We start from the raw sequence: 11,998 nt of genomic DNA, 5'->3' as shown, positions 1-11,998 counted from the left end.
AAGGACTGGCTTGAGAGTAAGGGTAAAACAGATATCTATGTATGTGTGGAGTATGATTGAAATTCCTGCAAATTCATGGTAGTTTGATATTGGTTGTTCTCTTCACTTCACAAATACATTGCATGCTTTGAAAGAAATACTTGCAATGTTTTTATTGGGGAGGGAACTAAGGTTGCAGTTGATGCCTATAAATATGATGACCTCTGCTCTCACAAAACCACGCTCTTATTGAATCGAAAGCCTATTGTCGGTTGAGCACATACGAGTTTTGATAGAGAGCAGAAGGACTTTCACTGGATTTCAATCATGGCTTCATCTTCTTCAAGTCCTGCAGGTATGGTTCTTGATTCTTGGTTAGTTTGTGATTTGTTAGCCTAATCTTGATCTGGTAATTGGGCATGTTTATGCTGAAAGCTGCACTTCATTTCACTAGTCTCTCCTCTGGGCTCCTCTTTATGTCCTTTACTTATCTTTATAAAATACTTCAACCTCATCTATATTTACCCAACTGTTCTAAAAATCTCAGCCTAGCTGTGTCTAGACTCCGTCTAGGCACTATGTAGCTAATCACTGTCCCAATTAATCCCTAAGCGTTTCAAAATTATGTAACGGTGCCTAGACCTAAATAGGCGTCCGCCTAGCCCACTCAAACCCACTTAGGCACCCGCCTAAGTCTCGATTCTCACTTAAACAAAAAATAGATAACTTACATTTTGCATTATGTTCTAATAATTTATAATCTATATGTCATTCTCCCTATTTGAGTATTTATCAAATATAGTCAAATATTAACCCCTAATTTCAAAAATATCAGTTTTTATAAAAACTTTCAAATATATCTAAAATATCAATTAAATAGACACAAATACCCTTAAGCTTTAAACCTAATAAATTAAAAAACTAAAACCCTATTAGATGAAGATTTGTCACGTCAAAACCTAAAAAATGATGGAGACCTAGGGAAGACATCGATTATTAGTGAAGACTTGTGCACCCCTAAACAAAGGTGAGTGTAGATGGTTAATTCCTTGCATTTTTCGTCGTCTACGTTTTCTCTTTGTTTTTGTAGTTTCTTCCTTCGATTGAATTTTTATCGAAGAATGAACTGTCAATCTATGTAACATTATTTATCTCAATTCTCCTTTGGATTATATGTGCTTCGTATTTAATTTTCCACACCTTTGCATTATTATGACTGTTGTCTGTGTCCAAATTCTGTTTTGAAGGTTATCATTGACTGCTAGTGAATCGAGAGACGGTTCTCTTATTAGAAATTGCAAAAAGCATACTAGAAAAATTAGGTTTCGTTTGTCAATGGAAGATTGACATTGCTAAAACATTTCGGTTTTTTAATTTATTAGGTAAAAAGCTTAAGGGTATTTGCAATGTCAGTTTTTATAAAAACTTTCATATATATTCAAAATTCCACTTAAATAGACACAAGTACCCTCAATTTATATGAGTAACTAATTATTGACTTAAAGACTTCTTGTGCTATAATCTCTCACTAAAAATTTCTCCTTTTTTTTTTCTTACTGTTCTTTTCCCAATGAAGAATAAAAGTTTCTCTCAATTTTATTTTAATAAATATTCGAAGAAACCTTTCTTTCTCACATGGTTCCCACAAAACAGTTTAGCATGTAATCGAATAGGCATGAATGTGTTCTATTTGATTATATTGAATAGGCATGACAAAACTTTTACAAAAACTACAAATGGAGGTTTGTTATGTACATTATTAGCAAGAAACATGAACCTTTGCACAAACAAGTAATTATAGAAATAGATAACTGCACGAATTGTGATGCACGAATTGCCTTCATAGAATATTTCAGTATGTGACGAAATGCGTATATGTCAATACGAAACAATTACAATTGAAGACTTAGAGATTCCAAGGAGATTACTTCATACAAAGGAAAATTGAAACAAATAACGTTACAAAGATTGATTGTTCATTCTTTAATAACAAAAATAAAGAGAAAACGTAAACGGGAAACAATGTAAAAAAATGAACTATTTACACTCACCGTCATTTAGGGTTACACAAGTCTCCATTGTTTCCTACTAGCAATTGATGCCTTCACTCTCTATTCATAGGTCTCCACCATTTCTTAAGTCTCGGGTTTTCCCGTTAGACTCTCTAATTCTTCATCTAATAGGGTTTTGATTTTTTAGTTTATTTGGATATTAAACTTAAGGGTATTCGTGTCTACTTAAGTGAGATTTTGTATATATTTGAAGTAAATTTGAAGTAAATACAAATACCCTTAATTTCAAAAAATGTCAGTTTTTATAAAATAAATTCAAATATAAAAAATTCAAATATATTTGAATTTTTTTTTTATAAAAACTGACATTTTAAGTACAAGCAGACACTTATTTATATAAAATATAATAAATTTACTTAAATCCGTTTAATCTGCCTAGCCTGCCACCTATACCCCCGTCTAGCCGCCTAAGCACTAGGCCCCCAACCCACCGTCCAACTACTGTCTAGCGTCTTTTAGAACCTTGATTTAAACTCTGTCAACTCATCGCACCTTTTACCCTCAAATAAGTAGGGCTCATAAAACACCGAGCATGAATAATTATCAATTGAAATCTACATACTTGATGGTATTTATCCACTAACCAATGTTTCATCTGTCTGGAGCTCTTACAAATCATTCTCCTCTTCCGAACGCTACAAGTCCCTAACCCCTATCGTCCAAATTTGCCGTCATTCACAACTACAAATAACAAATTCAGATCTCTCGTCCTTCTCTCAATCTCAGATCTCCATCTTTCTCAAATTTTCAAAGACTAAAACTCGAATGGGAACCTAATACTTTAAGACATGGACCACGACAATGTTGACCTATTATTTTCCTGAACTCTGCCATATATCTACCAGTTGCCGAGTTTCTTCTTTTTCCATCTTCCTTCTTTTCAACTGTCATTGAATCTCCAAGTTCAAATCTAATCGGAGAATTAATTCAACAGTCCACTGTATCGTAGAAATCTTCCTATAGAAGAAGAACAACAAAAAAGTAGTCCTGAGTCCCGACTCATGACCCGAAACGTTCCAAAATTAAATAAGGATCGGGAACGGGTGCTGGCTAGATCAAGAAATTACTTTTTATATTATGGTTGAGCTAAAGTTGTTAACAACAAGCCCACATGATGACACTGACTTTACTTCTTTAGACATTAATTTTATTAGTTTTGAATTGGTGAGATGGATTTGATGGATGCATAGGGTTTCATTCATAAAATGGGCACAACAGAGAGCTATCCATAGAAATCAAATTACGCAAAAGTAGAAGTAGAAAAGGTACGACTGCATTCCACATACAGTTGCAAAATGGTGTATTAATGCATGAAAATTACTCACACTCAACTAAGTGTCCAGTGTCAACCACCACATTAACAAGTGAGAGGGTGAGTGAGAGAGTGAGAGACCACCCCTCCTCCCCCCTAACTCATTAAAAGCTAGAGGAAAGTCGATGGGCTGACTGAATGTAAATTTGGACCTACTAGCTACTTCCCCATGCGCCATCGCATCTTTATTTTACTTGGTGGAAAAACTGGTTAGTTAGCTAGGGTTTTGCAATTCTCACATGCAGAAATAAATGGACTTCAGAGAGAGAGAGAGAGAGAGAGAGAGAAGTTGGTTCATGGGTTTTTGACTATGGGGTTCTACTGCAGCCAGCTTCAGAGCTGCCACCTGCATTGGTGGCCCTACTTGTGAAATGATGGTTAAATTTTTGCCTCCTTAGAAATACTCATCGCCCATTTGCTTCCCGCACTACAAGACACAGACATCCCATTCCTCCCCGAAACCTACTTCCAGGGTCTCAACTCTCTCTCCTCTCCTTCCTTGTTTGGTCTCATTCACTACTGTGTTAGGGCACCACCGTCACCGTCACCTCTACTACTCGACAGACGGCCGAGGGCGGAAACTGGACCTCAACATGAACCTCAACATCTCAAGTACCTTCCAGTATTGGTTGGTGAAGCACCCAGTGATCCTCCACTTCTCATGGAGCCCTGGAGAAACGCCGGCCTCCTCCCCGCTTTTTCTCACTCTCACCATCATTTCCTACCTTGCCCTCACTTTCCTCCTTTCCCACCTCCCTCTCCCCCTCATCAAACCCCGCCGCCTCAAACCTATCACCGCCTTCCACAACCTCAACCTCCTCCTCCTCTCCCTCGTCATGGCCGTCGGTTCCTTGGTCACCATCTTTTCCTACGCGCCCTACCCCTTCTGGATCATCTGCTTCCCGCCCAAAACCCCGCCAACCGGGCCTCTCTTCTTCTGGGCGTACATTTTCTACCTCTCCAAAATCTACGAGTTCGTGGACACGTTCCTTATCATCCTCAGCGGGAGTTTCCAGCGGCTGACATTCCTCCACGTTTACCACCACACCATGGTGCTGGTCATGTGCTACATTTGGCTCCACACATCGCAGTCTCTGTTCCCGGCGGTGATCGTAGCAAATGCGACGGTTCACGTGGTGATGTATACCTACTACTTGTTGGCTGCGCTAGGGGCGAGGCCAAAGTGGAAGAGAAGGGTGACCGAGTTTCAGATATTTCAGTTCATGTCAAGCTTTATTGGGTTGGTCTGGATGCTCATCTACCATTTCAATGGTTCTGGTTGCTGTGGGATCTGGGGTTGGTGCTTCAACATTTTTTTCTATGTTTCCCTTTTGGCTTTGTTCATGGACTTCCATCAGAAGAGTTATGGAAGCTCCAAGAAAGAGTTGTGATCATGATGATGAAGATGTGGATCTCCGAATCTACTGTGGATTATGATCCTTATTTTTGATCCATCAAGACTCGAGAGAGTAGTGCCCTCGATTTTATCCCTTTTAAGACTTTAGTTATTGATTATATTAATGCAGGTTAAGTTGCATCAATTGCTTTCTGTTTCTCATATTTGAGAAATTTTTAATTTTTAATTAATAGAAAGTCGTTGGATCCCAAATGTTATGCTATTCTCGGACTTGGGTCCCCCGGACCCAAAAAATCTGAGCTTAAGAATCAAATGATCCGGTTGTTGAAATTTGATTAAATGATTCTAAATAGGGGTCCCTCTAAAGTTATAATAATTGTAGCCGTTGGATCAAATTTCAACGGTCCAAATCATTTGATCATTAGGCTCATATTTTTTGGGTCCGGAGGGGATCCCGTTCCGCTATTTTCATCCTTTTGATAAGAGAGGATCCTCGCTTAATCCTTTGTGTGAGGATCCTCGCCGAATCCTTTGTGTGAGGATCCCGGAGATCCTTCAATCACATACGTTCATTGTTCATCGTGCGATCAGTTTTTATCAGATACTCTTTATATTCAATTTTAAATAAAAAAATTTACAATTATTTCTTACCGCACAATGTACGATGAATAAATGACAAAGAGGATCCGGCGAGGATCCTCATTCTTTTTTAATATGTTTAGTGCATGATTAGTGTTCAATATTAACAACAATTTTATTACTTAAGCCACCTAATAATACGACATAGCAGTACTCTTTCACTTATAAGTGAGAAGTCTTATTGTTGGAACTAAATTTGTGTACCATTGTGAGTGGTAGATATGCTCAAACTTGTTAACCTATAAAAGAACACACACAATTGTGAGTAAGCCAAAGACCAGGGGTGTGTCAGTCAAAGCCAAAGACCGGGAGTGTGCCAGTCAAAGGCTCACCAGTGGTCAAGTAAGTAAGCAATATTAAGACTTAATCAATAGGCAAGAGAATAAGTGTGAAGAGATTGTGTTACCAGAGATGAACTCTAGAATGACGTATTTATACCAATTGAGGAGATGACCTTTTAGGATAGTAGAATCCTTATTATATTGGGAGAATCCCAGAGGATATCTAGGAAGTAGATATTGCATCACCCTAGGAGTATGATTACTTGTTCCAAGATTATAGGAAACTTGTTCATTCCTTACTGGATTATATAGGCTCCTGAATCTTGTGGAACAAGTATGGTCTATCTCAGCAAAGTTGTCGGACTTCGTCCATTGATTCTAGAACAGGATAATAGTGACATCACTGTTTCGTTTAGTCAGCTCTGCATCGGAGGTTGTTGAGTCTATGATCGGACTTCTAAGGTATGCATATTCCGATCCATCTTAATTTGGCCTGAAAATCATGGTCTCAGACTTATTTTCAGTACTAACGGACCATGAAGGTAAGTGATGCAGCTACCCACACTTGGATGGAGAAATTGTGCTTGCAACTACCAATGTATAGAAACAAACTGCCCCCAAATGTTGTTTGTTAACATATCCAGCCCCCACAAGTACTTATGTGTGGCTCGTTATGACAAAGAAACTTACCATATACCCCAAAACTTACCATTGATTTGATATCCATTAAGCAGGGAAAGTCATATTTCAAAACACTAGATATGTAGAGGTTAATTATAACATTATTGTAATCTCTCAATAACATTCAAACTTTAAAATTGTATACCTAAATGTATAACTTCATCAACTTTTTAACGCCCCCACATAGACAAAATTCTAGGTCCGCTAATGGTGAATCTAATACAAATTTGTTCTCCTAATCCATTAGTGTAAATATGCCGTTGGATCAATTCATTAATCTTTATTTGAAGATAATCATTACAAAAAAAAAAATATCGTTCTAATCGAAAATCCTTTAGTCATCTAAATGTACCACAAAAATGGATAATCCATCATGACTGTGTCACTTAGTATTCATACCATTTGTTTCCTACAAAAAGAATATCATGTAAATCGAAAATCATTTAGGCATCCAATTTACAAGTTAGACGTTAAAATTGACTCAATATATATAGACGTAAAAATAACTTTCAGCACCGCTTTTGGAGTCAAAGGATGACATATACATATCAACACAATCATCTAATAATCCACATAATCTACATCAATTGTATGTCGTTTAAGGTATTAATCTTCTATTTCTCCCCCTCTAAACCAAGTAGCCACTTTCTCCTAAACCGACTCCAACTATCTCTTATGGACTTACCAGATACGTCCCTTTCATTATATAGAGAAATGACGTGGGGAAATTTGTTGATGGGTGCCACCTATTCCCCAGTCTCTTATTCTCTGAACCTATTCTTCCTGTGGTTGTTAGTCAATCCTCTTCCATGGCAAGCTATTTGGGATTGTTTGATTCGGCGCTTCTTATCTGCACTTAGAATAAATCAGTAGATAGCTAACACACCAATTATTTTGCATGTTAACTCATAGCAGAAGTTGCAAGTGGTGGATTGCCCTGATAGTTAGAACCTTCTTCAACCCAGTAAATCATGGGTTCAAACCCTCATTCCGTCTCTTAGTGTAAATTAGTATAGAATATTACTTGTACTAAAAATAAATAAATAAACTCATAGCGAAAATGATTCGCTAATAATTTAGTGATAAATGAGCATGGGTGAGTTGTCAAGCATCAAAGGTTAATTGTATGTCGTTTAAGGTATTAATCTTCTATTTCTCCCTCTCTAAACCAAGTAGCCACTTTCTTGCAAGCTAAACCGACTCCAACTATCTCTTATGGACTTACCAGATACGTCCCTTTCATTATATAGAGGAATGATGTGGGGAAATTTGTTGATGGGTGTCACCTATTCCCCAGTCTTTGATTCTCTGAACCTATTCTTTCTGTGGTTGTTAGTCAATCCTCTTCCATGGCAAGCTATTTGGGATTGTTTGATTCGGCGCTTCTTATCTGCACTTAGAATAAATCAGTAGATAGCAAACTCACCAATTATTTTGCATGTTAACTCATAGCAGAAGTTGCAAGTGATGGATTGCCCCGGTCGATAGGACTAGACTTGTAAACGGGTCGGGTTTATCGGGTTTGGGTCGAGTTCGATCCGACCCGTTAAGTTGATGGATCATCTGAACCCGACCCGTTTCACCCGTTAACAATTATTATTATTATTATTTGCATAGAGTTTATTTTTTGTTGTTAAGACTTCACTGAAATTACTAAAACATCCTCAACTAACGGATGCTAACGGGTCCTAACGAGTGTTAACGGGTCTAACGGGTTAACCCAAAGTGACCTGTTATTTAACGGGTTGTTAACGGGTTCACCAGTTAGCAACCCGACCCGTTAAACATCTATCCAAATACTAATATTAACGGGTTGGGTCGGGTTCAAAATGCCAGGTCTAGTTAGGACCTTCCTCAACCCAGTGAATCATGGGTTCAAACTCTCATTCCGTCTCTTAGTGTAAATTAATAGCGGAAGTGATTCACTAATAGTTAAGTGATAAATGAGCATGGGTGAGTTGTCATTGTCAAGCATCAAAGGTTCAAGTGTCGCGTGTATTCATCAAACTACATGAACGAAATTCAAACTGGAGTGTATATGATGGATCACACTCTTCCCAACTTACTACCGAAGATGATGTTACTCTTCCCCGCCTTCCCCATCTTTTTTTAAATGAAATTTTAGAAACATCAATGTTACTCTTACCTACAACGATATCAAAAAATAATGTTAAAGAGACCAAATTTAAAACCAAATTATATGTTATCAATATAAAATAAACACGTTAATCGATACTTAATTTTAAAAATTAATAACTCCAAACGGCGACACCAATAATAGTTATCGAGGAAGTCATAACCGTCACTAGCTAGCTCTACCGCCATAATATCTACTCCAACCTTCTGTCCTGACCCATTTATTTTCTGAAGACATTTGCTTGAGAATAAGTTCGTACATATATTAATTTCGACATATTTTACTGATCAAGTATTTATCCCAAAAAAAAACGTGTGTCAAAGTTATGTCACATATCGGTCCTACATATATATATATATGGTTAGAAACTTAAAATGCAATGCAAAAAGGACATGCATATGCATCATATTAACACAAGAAGAACTTATATAGAATAAGTTGAAAATCAGACTACGTATAACAATTGAACAAATTGACAAATAGACTATAAATGAATGTAATTTTATTAACTGAAAATAAAGAATGTCATGAAGGCTACAAACCAAAGGATTACATTCTGATCAACTAATTGTCACAATATAATTACAAGCTATATTTATGCAGATCTAAGCCTAAGAAACCATAATCCGTAAAATATCAAATACCCAAACAATAGAATAAACCTTAAGTACTAATATTTTTCAACCGAATATGTTTATTGTCATCGTGGCGTTCCAGTTCAACAATACAACATTATGTGTAAGTTTTTCTATAAGGGTAATGTTATCCACACACTTATTTTTATTTCTCACACACCTTTCGGTCATCAGATCAGATGAATTAAAGAAGATTAATGATAAAAAATTAATATTGTAAGAGTAAAAATGAACGTGTGAATATCACTCTTCTTTCTTTACATGAACATTGTATTATTGAATTAAAATGTAGAGGAAATCCAAAGGGTTGGCTTTCTTCTTCACAGTTTGATAAGATGAAAGTACGTGGCGAGGACTTAAATGTTAGGTGGTGAGGACTAAGGAGTAGCAGCAGGCAGCTGGAGCTAATTACTTCGATCGTTTATGGCCCGACTCCTGACCTATCCTGTTTCTTGGTCTCCTATTGTCATCCTGCAATATCTTTTAACACGTCATGGTTATCCACGTACATGCTTATTTTAATCATTAATTAAATGGTCCTGCTAATTTTTTTAACCCTAGATAGTCGGGGTAAAAATCGAAAAGATGAAGAAAATAAATTACTGTTGGAAAAAAAAATTATGTGAGCTATATTTTACAGTAAGAAAGACGAGGGTTTTAAATTTAGAATGCAGTGGGTTGAAGAGGAGAATCCTAACCGCCAAAGTTGAAAAGATAGAATCTATTCCACATATATAGTGAGAAATTGCAGAATATATTATACAATCTTTACTTAAATAAAAAAGTTCATCAAACCCTAGATTGTGATGATTCTTACAAAATAAGGGCTCAAATCCTAGTAAATGCAATGACTGTAGTTAAGATATTATCTTGTTGGAAGTTGAAAGAGGATGTGATGAATATAAACTCATGAGAGTTGGGGGAAAATGATAGGGGAAGGAGGGCTGCTTATATAGTAATTCTCCGGTAAGAGCAACTACACTCCTATAAATTGTCCTAACCTATTAGACGATTGAATTCCCCAACCCCTTCAAAATCTGCTCCAGCCCAAGTCAATTGCCCCACCTATTGGGTGGGCTCATCTCCCACTGAGCAAGTCGGACGAGAATGGCTTGAGGTCTTGCCTAGGTGATCTGACGTCAGCCATAGTTTTTTTTCTTTCTTTTTTTTCTTTTTTTGCGTCATGCATGTGGCCTTCAAGCACGAGTGGGGGAGAGTGACCGACCCAAAAGTGTCGGTGGGTTGTTGGATTTCTTAGATCCGACAGTCTACATTAGTCTTCCTTTTTTAATTTAGAAAAAATAAAACAAAAGAAAAACGTCTGAAAAAGGGTTGAGCCCACGTAGCTAAACCTGGGGGTGTTGGATTGCGAAAAATTGTAATCCAATGGTTTATATTATTCATTTAGAAAGAAAAAAAATATAAGAAAACACAGAAAAATGAAAAAAAAAATTAAGAGAATTTGAAATTAAAAATATTATTAAGTTTTTTAATGGTAATTGTTTGGACAATTCATTTTCGAGAGATGCCCTCGGACAATTACTGCTCACTAAGATAATAATTGTCAATTGCTCACTAGCCTAGGCTATTATCGCCTTAAGGAGTGGAGTTGCCCTATGGTTAAGCAATATATATAGACAATTCATTTTCAAGAGATGCCTTCGGACAATTACTGCTCACTAAGATAATAATTGTCAATTGCTCACTAGCCTAGGCTATTATCGCCTTAAGGAGTGGAGTTGCTCTATGGTTAAGCAATATGTATATATATGTATATATTGTACCAGTAAAGGTCAACACCACCCTCTTAACAAATTTGACAAAGACAATCCACGTTGCCTAGGGCTAGGGTTTGGTTATTGTTATCGTTTCTGAAATAGCAAAATATTATTAAGACCAAGTGCGCCTACGATTAACGTTGAAAGATATCCTATAAGCCTTTTAGGGCCTCGAGCAGAATAGTACATCATTGCTCAATCTCATAGATCAAGCTTAAAAAGTTTGAGTTAATCTTTACCCAAAACTGCGAAACATGACAGCATGAATAAGCATATATGCAAAAACAAATACACGGTTCATCATAAAGATGCTACTTGTTATCAAAACCGTTGATTAGTTTAACACATATGGATGACTAAATGATCGTCAAATTAAATATTTTTTTGCAGATATATGAATTTTAGATCATGATAAAAAGAATGAACAATTCCGATTATAATGTTCGGACGATAAACGTTTATTAATTGTAAGTGGAGACAAGTGATTAAGTCCATGGGACACAAGCATTATCCTATATTATTATGGGAGTTTTAACAAAATACTCCCGGTACTGTGCACTTTTAACGAAAAACCACATTTTTACCCTTCATGGTACTATTCACTTACACTTTTATTTGTCATTTTTCATTAAAACTAAAGTTTTTGAGAATTTTTCGTTAGTTTTCCTTATTATATAAGATGTTGATTGTGGGCAAAGTATTTAATTTCTAACAAGTCATCCACCCTTTACATGTACAGATTGGATGAGAAAATTTAACACTCCTAAGGATTCAAAATGATGGAATTTGAAATTAAAAAAATTTTGTTTTCTATTTGTGATTTTGTTTTTTCGTTTGGCTAGCTTAAAAGAACAATGAAATTCAAATACCGAATGTAATGTGTATATCTAGAGTCACTAATATAAAAATAAGAGAAATAGTCAAGAAATGTGATTATGGTGATGGTGGTCACCATGATGATGGTGGTGGGTGGCGGCGATGGTAATGTTGGTGGGTGGAGGTGGCGGTGGAGATGGTGATGATGACGAAGCATGGGTGGTGACAGTGGCGGTAATGATGGTGGGTGAAGGTGGTGGCGCAGTGGTGACGATGGTGGGGGGTGGCGGCAGTGGCAGCATTGGTGGTGA

At 36.7% G+C, this 11,998-nt stretch overlaps 1 protein-coding gene across 1 annotated transcript; it reads left to right on the top strand.

Annotated features, from left to right (window-relative positions):
- Nucleotides 1-3,728: 3,728 nt before the first annotated feature.
- On the top strand, nucleotides 3,729-4,972 carry LOC126631235 (uncharacterized). The gene has a single exon (XM_050301405.1). It carries the CDS (start codon nucleotides 3,957-3,959, stop codon nucleotides 4,752-4,754), a length of 798 nt encoding a protein of 265 aa, XP_050157362.1. The 5' UTR covers nucleotides 3,729-3,956; the 3' UTR covers nucleotides 4,755-4,972.
- Nucleotides 4,973-11,998: the final 7,026 nt, after the last annotated feature.

The sequence above is a fragment of the Malus sylvestris genome, chromosome 8, assembly GCF_916048215.2.
Source record: "Malus sylvestris chromosome 8, drMalSylv7.2, whole genome shotgun sequence".
NCBI classification, from domain to species: domain Eukaryota; kingdom Viridiplantae; phylum Streptophyta; class Magnoliopsida; order Rosales; family Rosaceae; genus Malus; species Malus sylvestris.
Note: the sequence above shows the minus strand (reverse complement) of the source record. Positions and strands in the feature narration are given on the sequence as shown.